The sequence below is a fragment of the Epinephelus fuscoguttatus genome, linkage group LG17 (genome assembly GCF_011397635.1).
Source record: "Epinephelus fuscoguttatus linkage group LG17, E.fuscoguttatus.final_Chr_v1".
In the NCBI taxonomy this organism is placed as follows: domain Eukaryota; kingdom Metazoa; phylum Chordata; class Actinopteri; order Perciformes; family Serranidae; genus Epinephelus; species Epinephelus fuscoguttatus.
Genome location: NC_064768.1, coordinates 561954 through 575090, shown reverse-complemented (window position 1 = coordinate 575090; position 13137 = coordinate 561954). Strand labels below are relative to the sequence as shown.

Sequence of the window (13137 nt, the reverse complement as noted above, 5' to 3'; positions counted from 1 at the left end):
TGTCACTAACCGATACATAGCTCTAGTGAGACATGAAGAAGAAATAACAATTCAATTTCTCTCATCGGCAGTACCAGAGAAAAGAGTTCTTCGTCCTCCAGTCGTGATGTATTTAACGGCCTCACCAACCACCGCCTCCTACAACGCTGCCTCTGTTTTTGTCTTTTAAGCAAGATGTACATTATCAATATCTCCTCCGCAGTCGCCATGTTTGTTTTTGAGTTTGTTGTTGTCATAAACTTTTGCCGCTGGGCTGCCTCCTGGTGGATATATTGGTTAACATCCATGCCAACGTAAAGGGCGCATGGAAGTATGTGGGCAGTGACGGTAACATCGTTTGAAACGGACGTATATATTTTCGTACGTAAAGGGAGCATAAATGAGCCCTTAAAAGTCTTTTTTATTTTTACACTGTGTGTTGACTCTTTTTGTCCTACCTCTTTTTCAGGAGAAGACATCAGTCTGTCCATCTCTCAGGTCCTGAGCTGCAGACACTTCTGTAATAAAATGTGGCAGACGCTCAGATTCACACTGGGAGTGCTTGGTGACAACACAACACCAGTGGGAACACTGCAGGAGGTACAGCAAAGAAAATTTTTATTCTGATTTTTAGCTAAATTGTTGTGGTGTTATTGACAGTCCTAGTCAGCCTCTACAGTACATGTGTGTGCCGCTGAGGTGGATTTGACTGAAAACATGTTGAATAGCTTCACCACACAACTCATCGCTTTGTGGTGCAAAATGGGACAACAAAGCTGTTCACCTTTCACAAAGCAACAGCTTTTTGTGTCAGCCTACAACAGATGGTGGAGGGTAGGACTGGCTTAAATGTGAAAATTTGTTTGAATCAAGTAAAAAAAGAATAAGCCATACATTTTTGCTTGTGATGACACACCAGTCTCATTTATCAACTTCAGTACAGTTAAATTTGACACATGGCTCACTTGACTATCTCATATTGATGTTTAAAGAAATATGAAGCTGTGATGATTCAACTTAAAGCACCCCTTACCTTTCTTGCATTTCACACAGCACTTAGAAAAAATTTCAACATCCACAACCCCCGCCTCCCTCCAAAGTCCTATCCTCTTCCTCCTGCAAGTCCACCTCCCTCCATTACGTCCTCATTATAGACGTAGCCGTTGGCAAGGTAATGTTAGATACACAGAAGAGGAGAGCGAGTGTAATGTTACAACAAAGACAGTCAAACGCAACCCCGGAGTTTTAAAACTCAACCAGAGTCAGTGATGACTGATGAGTTTTAGAATAAGGTTACAGTGCTAACGTTAGATAGTAGCATTAACGTTACTAGTAAGTGGAAACGCACAAGGAAGATAACGTTAGTGTTTAATAGGCTACGCTACAGTAGGCTAACGTTAGCCATTAGCAACTGGATGCTGTGTTGTCATAATGTTATTGTATCGTCCCCCAGGACGTGTAGAATGATGACGCGGTTATTCGGCAACCCACCGTTTATTGCTTCACAGTACAGGTTACTGTTGGCCGTAACCACGCCAAAAAAAACAAGACAACCTTGTCTTACTCCTCTTTCTAGTATTATGGATTTTGATAAGTGCCCATTAATTTTAATTTTGGCTGTGGGGTTGTCATAAATAGCATTAATACTATTTATTGGTTCCCTAAAACCAAATTTATGTAGAACCTTGTAAAGATATTGCCAGCTTACAGAATCAAAAGCTTTTTCCGTGTCTAACTTAGTATTATGGCTTTTTCCTTTTGCTGTTGTATGTGATCCATAGTATACAGAGTTTATTATCCTATGTTTGACGCATGTGTATGAATCCTGTCTGGTCATTTTTAATTAAGCTGGGGAGAAATTCCTCCATCCTTTTAGCCATTATAGATGTATATATATGGTAGTCCACATTAAGGATTGAAATTGGTCTGTATGACCCACATTCAGTCTTTTCTTTTCCTTCTTTTGGTATAAGAGCAATAATAGCCTATTTCCAGGTCGGAGGGATCTCAGTTTTTATGGCCAGTTGCAAGTGGTCAGTGGCACAGGCATAAGTTCCTTTCTAAAAGCTTTGTACCATTTGGCTGTGTAACCGTCACTTCCTGGGGATTTGGAAGCTTTAAGTCTACTAATTGCCTCGTTTAGTTCTTTCGTAGTTATTTCAGTCCTTATTCTGTTCTCAGTCATAACTGGTAATTCTAGGGCTTCCAAAAAGGAGTGTATCTGGTCTCCTTTATCCTCTGGCATTCTAGAGTAAAGTCGCCAATAGAATGATTCAAAGACAGCTTGGATCTTATCCTGTATGCACTCTATGGTATCTTTTTGGGAGTCTCAAATTTTGTGTGTTGTATTCTCTGCTTGTTGTTTTATCAATTTCCTTGCCAGTAGTTTTGTAAATTTTGAGCCGTTCTCATAATATTTTTGTTTAGTGAATAGCATAATTTTCTCTATGTCTTGTGTGTACATTATGTTAATTTAATTTCTAATTTTCTTTATTTGTTGGAGTATCTCTGGGTTTTGGTCTTGTGCATGTCTACCTTCCAGCAGCTCTAACTGATTTTGCAAATCAAGTAATTTTCTTTGACATAGCTTTTGGGTTTTTTTGGGTGAGGTTATAGCTATAATTTTGCCTCTTAAGACAGCTTTTGCTGCATCCCATATCATAGGGGGTGAGACTTCTCCATTATCGTTATCTTTAATGTACATTTGTATTTCATTGCTCATTTGTCTTTTAAAGGAAGGATCATTCAGAAGGCTTGAATTTAACTTCCATGTTGTATTTCTTCGGCTGTACTCCAAATTGATAGTGATATATATGGGGGCATGATCACTCAAATCTATTGTTCCAATATCTGAGTCCCTAATCCTTGACCTATCTTTACTGAAAATGATGAAAGTCAATTCTGGTATAGACTGAATGAAGAGTGTATAGCCCTTTATAGATGGGAATTGTGCAAATTTGCAGGAAGGCCCAACAGTCTTTTTTCAGCATTGGCAGTATAAAAACAAAATCGGGGAGTGCAGCAAAGTGCCGCCTACCTACTTTTGTTTATACAGAATGCCCCTTTTTCGGGGCAATGGGGGGTGTGAGCAAGTAACAAAACGCGTAGCTCAGTGTGTGATGTAGCCAGTGACGTGGGAGGGAAGCTGCAGCTAGTCAGTCCTTCGGTATTCTCTCGTAAGTCGGCCCATTCCTCACCGTTCCCGTCATCTGACAGTTAATGGCCTCTTCGTTTACAAGGGCAAGGAGGGTGGCTCCTCCCACAAGTCTTCAGCAGTCATATGTGTATAATAACAGTAGAAGTATGACTAATGATAAAAGCAGCAGCAGGAGGCATCAGGCAGGACCACGGCAGCAGCACAACCACACACGTCACACTATTCAGGCACCGCTGCGATATAAGTTAACCTGCGAGACAGTGGAGCACAAAGGCTCCGGAGAAGAAGCCGAGTTAGTGACATAAAGTACAGCTGAGTAAGCAAGATGCAGTTACAGGACATGAGAGAGAGAAGGAGAGAAGGTTGTCGAAGTATTATAGGAGGTCCCTCGGCAGACTAGGCCTAAGTCAGCCTAACTAGGGGCTGGTACAAGGCAAGCCTGAGCCAGCCCTAACTATAAGCTTTATCAAAGAGGAAAGTCTTAAGTCTAGTCTTAAATGTGGAGACGGTGTCTGCCTCCCGGACCACAACAGGAAGATGATTCTGCAGGAGAGGAGCCTGATAGCCGAAGGCTCTGGCTCCTGATCTACTTTTGGAGACTTTAGGGACCATGAGTAACCCTGCATTCTCAGAGCGCAGTGTTCTGGTGGGATAATATGGTACTGTGAGCTCTCTTAAGATATGACGGAGCCTGACCATTTAGAACTTTAAAGGTTAACAGTAGGATTTTAAATTCAATTCTGGATTTTACAGGGAGCCAGTGCAGAGAAGCTAAAACAGGAGAAATATGATCTCGATATGATCTCTTGTTTATAGTTTTATACATCCAGTTTTGGTTGCAGGTGTATGCAGGGCTTAAAGTACGCCGGCGTGGCACCAGATTTCCGGGTAGACAGACATTTCTAGTATTTTTTTATTTTACTTTTTTGTGGCAACAACTTGGCATAAGTTAGCATTTAACGAATCATCTTCTGATTTTCAGCGAAGCACATGGGTAGTTCCACCAATAGTATAGTGTTATCAAACTCAGCTGGCCAATAAGAGCTGAGTGGGGAGGGTCTACAACAGCATGTACACACACGCACGCACGCACGCGCGAGCGAACAGGGTTTCAACACACACCAAGCACATGTTGTTTAGGTGTCCATTACAGCCTGATATCCAATTGAGTGTTTGTGAATGTGCAACAGAAATGGACAATTGAGCTGCGTTTGAATAATTAGCTTATGTTAGCTTGACCGCCAGCTATCAGACAATGAGAGAAAACAGTATGCCGTCCAGTGTTTCCCCTAGATGCAACTAGCAGCGGTACACCGCCGCTTTATCGTATTATGTCATCGTGTCATTTCTGTCTCTACATGGTCATGCGTTAACAATTCTCCTCTGCTCTCTGTATCGGCTTATCGGAGTTCCACCACACACACACAGGTGAGCACGCTAGAGCGCGGCTCGGGCCGCATTTTCCTCACCAAACCTGACCCCGAGCCCGGCGCAGCGACAGCTGACATAGTTACTAGCTATGTTTCCATCCAACAGTGATTCGAATCATTGGGAAATGCGCATTCAAAGAAATACGAATCCTGTGAGTTTCCATTAAATGTGCGGACTTTGGTGAAAACTACGAATTCGTGCGTTCCGCAGAACCGGAAACAAAACAAGTCACGCATTCTTCTTCTTCTACGTTTTCTGGTCGTTGGCAACCAGCTTGTAAATGCGTTACCGTCTTCCCAACCCAGAGTGTGGATATCACCATGGAGAGAGGTGTGCTATGTCAGACTTAATTCGAACATAACTGTTTTCATACCCCGTTTTGCGAATCAACATTTTTTCGAATCAACTAAAACCCGGCTAAAGTGAGCGTATTTTAGTTTGTGCGAATTTAGGCGTTTCCATCATAATTTTCCGATGCGATACTTATAGATGCGCATCTGAACAGGCTGATAGAAACATGGCTATTGTCATGGACAGTATGTAAATAACCATCAAAGGCCTGTTGTTACGCACAAACAAACACGCTGCTGGCACAGCAGCACAGTGCAGCATGGCAGTCATTTGGTTTTGAGCTTGTGTTGCGTTCAGGCGTTGTCACATAAATAACAACTTCCAGCACTTAAATAGGTCATAGCACGAAACAGCAGTATGTCAAGTGACTTTTTACTTTTATTATGTTCAATAAAATTGTATTTTCCTAAATCTTGAGACACCTCGTATATAAGATAGACATACATTTCTCCTGCTCATTACTGTGCACAAATGTACTGTACAGTCCTAAAGAGCCCTTCTGGTGCCAGTAGATACATAGAAATATCCCAGCAGGCTGTGCTTTGCAAGCATACAAAAAAGTTTCATGCATGTGAAAATTATGCAATGATGATGCGCATAATAGTTTTATGTCAATTATTTTGTTTTCATCATCGTTGAAAGCCCAAATCATAATCTAGATTAAAATTTGATTAATCAAGCAGCCCTAAGTTTTTCCCTTTTCCAATTTCTAGGGGCAATAGTAGTCTGTGGGGACTGCGTTTGGGAACTGGAGGGTGGTTGGATGAAGTCTTGCACCACCCAGTTAGTATAGAGGGAAATGAAGCGGTAGATGAACACGTGACTCAACATCTTTGCTATGATGTGAATGGAGACTGACTGGACTGGTTTATGGAGGAGTTTAACGTTGGAAACGGTTGACTTTTGTTACGGCTAATGCTAGTTAACACAACCACAGTTAACTCTAACATTTGCTAAATCGTGGGATCACTTTTATCTGGCTGTTTTAAGTTTTCCTTTTAATGATCATGCTGTTTTATTACTCTGGACTATCATGGCTGAGTGTGTGGATTGTAAATTCACGTACTCACAATTAAGGGAGGATATCCAGCTAAATAAGTTGGAGCTCCGTAAGAAGGATCAGCTAATTAAAGGCTTCGTCTCCGTAGCTGCTGCCCAGGCACAGCACATTTCACAACTCCGGTCCTCCAGTCTCGCTGTCCTGGCGGCCCGGTCGCCCTCTTCCCTTGTATCACAGCTGGTCTCGGATTCTGCGGCAGTCCTCCCCAGGCTGCGCTCAGTGCGTGCCTACACTGCGCCAGCCCGGCAGGAGGGTCCAGCGGCTGAGATGTGTGGCCTCATGCGAGGGCTAGATGCCGTGGCTCTGGACATCGCCTCGACGGCTGCTGCTGTACTTGACCGGGACACCACTGCACTGACGCTGCCAGCTGAGTCGGTGGTCGGCTCGAAAAATGGGCTTATGGCCCCGGTTCACAGCTCCACTCCCAAGCCATCCCAGCAGTCCTGGACAGAGGTGGTACAACGCGGTCGAAAGAGAGAGCCGGTTGGAGGGAGAGCCCCTCCACCAACTCTCTCTAACCTTTTCTCCCTCCTGACAGATGAGGCTCCACCTCCTGGCGATGCCTTGGCAGCCCCGACTCCTATGGCTCCTCCTGACACTGCTGCGTCTCCTCCACCTGCGGCCAGCACTGCTTCTCCTCCACCTGCAGCTAACGCTCGCCGGGCAGCTCGTCACTCCATTTTGATGAAAAAACGCAGAATGCTGCAGGAGGCCGTCATCAGACGCTCAGGAGGTCTTCCCCGGGCTGAGCACACCCACCCGTGCCGACCTCCCACCATGACGCGCAGTCCTCACTGCAGCCGGAGGCAGCTGATTGTCGACTGTCCTGTCCATCCAGTCTCGTCTCTCTACAGACCAACCACCAGGATCTCCTGCCTGGTCCCCCTCGACCACCAGCTGATATCCAGCGACAGAGAACACCAGGCTCCATCTCAGCCCTGCCGTACCCCCATGAGGTCAGATGAGCAGCTCCAGACGCGCCACCCTTCTATGGTGCTCGTTGTCAGCTCCTCCCTGGTCAAGCATGTGGCAGTGCGTGGTGGCCAGACTTTCTGCTACCCAGGTGCCTGTGTAAAGGATATTACCTCCTCTGCCCTGCAGGTGATTGGTGGTCCTGGAGGCTGGTTTAAATGGCCTTTAAGACCAGCAGTCAGAGCTTCTCAAAGACTTCACACGCCTCGTGGACAGTCTGCTGGACTCTGGCAAGCAGATCATCATTTCCAGTCCACTCCCCCACCGCGTTTTGGTTACTTAGAATTCAGCCGTCTTCGCCAACTCCACACCTGGCTGAAGGGATACTGTATGACCAAAGGTATCCCTTTCGTTGATAATTTTGCGGCTTTTTTACACAGACCTCAGCTTTTTAAGAGAGATGGACTCCATCCAAACCAGGAAGGATCACGCCTCATGTCTAACAACATTGAACTGACCTTGCACTCCAGCACGTTTTCTACCGCCTGACTGAACCCACACAGTGCCAACTCAGTGTCCACCTCCCCCTCTGGCTCCCCCCACCAGTCTGTTTGGAGGAACGAAGCTGCATAAAAATATTTCAGGTTTGGGAGGGCCAGTCCTCCCATATGTTTGGCCAACTCAAGCGTTGAGTATCTTAGTCTAGGCTTCTTTCCATCGCAAATAAAACTAGAAATAAGTTTATCCCACATTAAAAACTGATGTTGGGGGACCTCTACTGGCAAGGCTTGAAATAGGTACAACAGTCTTGGCAGAATGTTCATCTTAATAACACCAACATTGCTGTCAGTCCAGTGGGTAGGTAGACCATCTTTCAATATCTTTTTTTAATATTTTGATTAGGGCGGCACGGTGGTGTGGTGGTTAGCACTCTCGCCTCACAGCAAGAGGGTTGCCGGTTCGATCCTGGGCGTGGGAGCCCTTCTGTGCGGAGTTTGCATGTTCTCCCCGTGTCAGCGTGGGTACTCCGGCTTCCTCCCACAGTCCAAAGACATGCAGATTGGGGACTAGGTTAATTGGTAACTCTAAATTGTCCATAGGTGTGAATGTGAGCATGAATGGTTGTTTGTCTCTATTTGTCAGCCCTGCGATAGTCTGGCGACCTGTCCAGGGTGTACCCTGCCTCTCGCCCGATGTCAGCTGGCATAGGCTCCAGCCCCCCCGCGACCCTCAAGAGGATGAAGCGGTTAGAAGATGAATGAATGAATGAATGAATATTTTGATTAATCGAATTGCTCAGATTTTTAACAACATTCACCCCTAAATATTTTTTTGATTCCATATCCCATCGTAAACCATATCTGCATTTCGTTGCCTCTGCAGGATTATAATAAAATGGCAAAAGTTGTGTCTTGTAATATTCACCTTGTAACCAGCATAATAGTTAAAATCTTTTACAATTTTCATCAGCATAGGGAGAGAGGTTTCAGACTCGGCTAAAAAGACCAAAATATCGTCCGCAAATAAACTAATTAAATGAGTCTTACCTCCAAGTGTAATTCCCTGAATTTCACCATTTTGGCGAATCACCTAGGCCAGCAGTTCAATATAGAAAGCAAATAATGTTGGGCTGAGGCAGCAGCCTTGTCTGGTCCCTCTTTCCAGTGTGATTGCTGGAGATAAAGATCCATTAATTTTTATCCTTGCTGTTGGATACTGATAAAGTATTTTAATAATAGTAACCGATTGTTCATTAAAGCCAAATCTATCTAATGTTTGGTAAAGGAATTGCCAATTGACCCTATCAAAAGCCTTCTCGGCATCCAGGCTGAGCAGTAACGCAGCTTTACTGTCTTTTTCTATTTTGTCTATCACATGTATTGTCCTTCTAATATTATCTTGCGTTTGCCGATTTCTCATGAATCCTGTTTGGTCTTCATCAGTTAATTCTGGGAGAAGATTTTTAAGTCTTTTTGCAATAATTGCAGTGTACAGTTTGTAATCTACATTAAGAATTGAGATTGGTCTATAATTACTACTGTAGTGTATTGGGAATAATTTATATGTATTGGGAATGATTTATATGCTTACGCTGCCATCTACTGGCCAGTTTTGGTTGTAAGAGTTGAGTTTTCCCTGGTACCAATAATAACGGCGCACAGTAAAGTACGGCAGTTTCCATACACACGTTGGTCTCCGTCTGGTTTGTTATTTCCAACTCACGATATTACAACTACTATATTCCCTATCTTTCCCCTCCTTTGGGATTACTGTAAAGATTGCCTCCCGCCATGATGGCAGAAGTTTACCTTCTTCTCTAATCCATTTAAATTATTTTAGTTGGAGGGGAGCTAATTCTTCTTTAAAGGTTTTAAACCACTCTGCCAGGAAGCCATCACTGCCTGGGGTTTTATTCAATTTTAAATCGCTAATTGCATAATTTATCTCTTTCAACGTAATACCTGATAAGAAATTGTCATTCTGTCTTTTACCAATACTAGGCAAGTCCAAATCTTTAAGAACATTTTTTGTTAGCTCCACATCTGTATCAGAGGCTTTGGTGTATCATTCTTGATTGTAATTTAAGAAAATGGTCTTTTCTTCTTCCAGATGATATTTCAATTGATTTGTTTCTGGGTCTCAACTCTTATGTATGGTACTATCCAGTTGCTGCTTACGTAAAGGTCTAGCTAGCAGTTTGGCAGCTCTAGGGCCAAACTCATAATAGGTCTGTTTATAAAATCGTGCCTTCTTCTCCACATCTTCCTCTAACAAGTCATTAATCTGCTTCCTTAATTGTTGAATATGCACTCATAGATCTGAGTCTCTGTTTTTTTATGCTGCTGCTTTGCATTAGATGGTTCCAATAAAAGATTATTATATTCTATGGTTTTCTTTTTTTTTTTGTTTGAGGCAGCTAAGGCAATCAGTTTACCACGTATCACTGTCTTCAATGAGTCCCACAGTATAGAAAGATCTACCGCACCATTATCGTTAATTTCCAGATATTCTTTTATTTCCAATTTTATCACTTCCACAGTTTTTTTTGTTATTTAACATTCCTACCTTTAATCTCCAAACTGTATTCCTCCTCCTTTTATCTAAGTGAACTTTAAGGTAAAGTGCAATGTGATCAGACATATCAGAGACCCCTATTCTGCATTCTTTCACCCTGTAACAGTCACTTTTTGGCATAAAAAAATAGTCTAACCTGGAGTATGTATTGTGTGGAAATGAATGATAGATTATGATAGATCTTGGTGGCGAGTTGGGGCCCGGTTTTGGTGCCAGAGCTCTGTGGGCGCGTTTGGTCCGGAGCAGCTTTACAACAAACTCCTTCACTGATCAGCCCTCCACGCCCTCTGGTACACTGTGCATCTGCAGATTGTTTCGTCTGGCTCTCGACTCCAAGTCATTCAATTTGTCCTCCAGTTTCTTTTGGTCCTGTACTGCATGCTGAAGAGCAGCATTAGCTGCCACACTCCACGTTTCCATGTCATCGATCCGGGTAGCCACTTCACTAACTTTCTCACTCTGCTCCTGCATGGCTAGCATGTTAGCCGCAAGCTGTTGGTTAACTTCTCGTTTGAAGTCCAGAAACTCTCCTCTCATATCACGCTTCATTTCTTCTTTGAACATTTTAAGGTCTTGTTTTAGCTCAGACTGAAAGTTGCTAATCTGTTTACTTATAACTTCAAACCCCGTGTGTGCCACACCGTCGCCATGATAGCCTTCCTCCGCCCACATCTCCGACTTGTTCTACACGAATTAAATCCTTCCCAGGTTTATCCGACATCCCAGATAGCTTTGATACCTCTAAATTGCGTCTCCGGGGGTCTTAAAACGCCAACTCACGGGAGCAAAGTGCACAGTCTGCCATCTAATTATGTAGCCAACCGGAAGTCTATGCATTTTATTATTGATTTTTAACTCTTTATTTAAAAAAAAAAGTGTATGCATTTTATCATTATGCATGTGTGTGTGCGCGTGTGTGCGTGTGTGCTTGCGTTATATATGGGGGGTGGGAGGGGCAGGTTTTTCCATTGTTTTTATTTTGTGAAGCACTTTGTGTTGCATTTTTAATGTATGGAAAGTGCTATATAAATAAAGTTTGATTTGATTTGATTTGATTTGATTTGAGTGTGGACTTGTAGCTGGAGACGTGCCAGTTCACCTCTCAGGCACTGCCAAGGTGCCCTTGAGCAAAGCACAGAACCCAAAACAGCTCACAGTACCTGACCATGAGCTGCCCCATCCCTCGAACATCTCTTCAAACTACATGTCGCTTGGGGCATCGGTGGCATAGTGGTAGAGCAGGCACCTCATATACAAGGCTGCTGCCGCAGCAGCCCACGTTCAACTCCAGCTTGTGGCCGTTTGCTGCATGTCACTCCCCCTCTCTCTCCCCCCTTCACGCTTGTCTGTCTTGTCCATTTAAGGCTAAAAGTGCCCAAAAAATATCTTTAACAACAACAAAAAAACCCACTACATGTCTCTGAGTCCTGTGTGTGTTTGTGTAAGATAACAATGGAGTGAAAAAAAATAATTTCGCAATCCTTCCTGTTCTTTTCAGACGACGGCTCTGAGCAGCATGGACCGGTGGATCTGCTCTAGGCTCTACAGCACAGTGGTACAGTGTGAGCGGGCCTTTGAAGCCTATGAGCTGCATACTGTCACATCTGCCCTGTACTCCTTCTGGGTCCACAGCCTGTGTGATGTCTACATCGTGAGGAGCACAACTTTCACATTGCATTATTTGATGTTAGATTAGTAATGAGATCATTACTTGTTTCCTTTGTATTAGCAGTAATCTCCTTCCTGCTTAGTCTAAAAAGGAAGGGTAATATGTTTTCCTGATTCATTCATGGCAACAGGGTATCAAAGATTGATGTAAACGTATGAGCCTAAATATAACCAGAGTGTTTGATGTGAACCAATAGTAGTTAACCTGTTGTAAAAAAAAGTAACCAGTTTTTGTCATTTCCTTTTCTGTGTGTTTGTCCTGCAGGAGTGTGTGAAGCCTGTGCTGGTCCGGCAGGATGAGGGGGCAGTGGTCCAGACAGACACAGAGCACAGTGTCAGAGCAAGGCAGGTGGCCAACAGTGTCCTCTATCACTGTGTGTCTATGTCTCTGGCCTTGCTCTCCCCCTTCATGCCCTTCATCACCGAGGAGCTGTGGCAGAGACTCCAGCCATTCATATGTGGAGCTGCTACCCAGACCACTCTGTGTTTACAGCCATACCCCTGCTCCTCTCAGCTGGTAGGACCATAACCATCAAACGTCCCCACAACCTCCAGTTTAAATGAAAATATTTATGCTCCAGTGGGATCTAGCCATGCAGATGCTTTTGGGTTTTTTTGTTCAGGTTTTCCAGATATCTGCTGTAGTGGAGGTAATTTCATTGTTTTTTCTGTTGAAAAACAAACCAGATTTTGATTTTGCTTTAATTTCAAGGGTCAGTGGGTATGATTTAGGGAGATTTAGTGGCAGCTAGCCGTGAGGATAACAGACTGCAACCTGCAGAAAATTCTCCCAGCTCGGGGTGGGTGATATCACCCTTACATAATATCACAATATTTTAGGGTATTTTTGCGATGACAATATTCTTGATGATGAGGCAGATTAATAAAAAATATATTTTGTTATTAATTTAAGAACATACAAATGCAACAAAATAAGTGATAACGTTTTACATGTCAGCTTATGTTTTCCTTCAAATATTAAGTAAAAACTAAACAAAAATGATCTCTCATTTCTTTATTTATTTCTTTTTGTGAACAGCAGTAACTCATTCAGATTCTGTATGCAATATTAACAGTACAATAAAATAAAATTGACCACAAATTACACATTTAAACAGTTCCCAAATATGTCGGTGAAGATTCTCAGTCATCCAGGTCATGGTAGTTGTAAGTGCTACATTGTAGGCAATTGGACTTGCTTGAGTTTCTTGAAGATGTTACACCTCTCATCCAAGAGGCTTCTTTGGTTTTAAGAGACTGGTGCAGTTGCAGGCTTTAAACTCTGCGTGGGTGTATACCCTTACAGAGTTGTTGAGGTCACATGTGAGCTCTGAGTTTTAGAGTTGTTAAGGTCGCATGTGAGTCATTGACCCATCCGGCCATCATACAGCATGTGTCGTTAGGGTTAGATGGGTCCAGGTGAGAATGGATGAGGGGAGGTTTCCACCCATTCCGTTTCACCACCAATCTGTTAGAAGTCCAGTTGCCTATGATTTAGTACTAG

At 43.4% G+C, this 13137-nt stretch overlaps 1 protein-coding gene across 2 annotated transcripts in view; it reads left to right on the top strand.

Annotated features, from left to right (window-relative positions):
* Positions 1-13137, top strand: part of vars2 (valyl-tRNA synthetase 2, mitochondrial) — a 104670-nt gene that overhangs the window by 75562 nt on the left and 15971 nt on the right. For both annotated transcript variants that reach the window (XM_049601536.1, XM_049601537.1), the window contains exons 24-26: positions 449-579; positions 11464-11616; positions 11899-12150. In XM_049601536.1, the coding sequence (XP_049457493.1) occupies positions 449-579; positions 11464-11616; positions 11899-12150 (536 nt within the window). The remainder of the gene's footprint in view (positions 1-448; positions 580-11463; positions 11617-11898; positions 12151-13137) is intronic.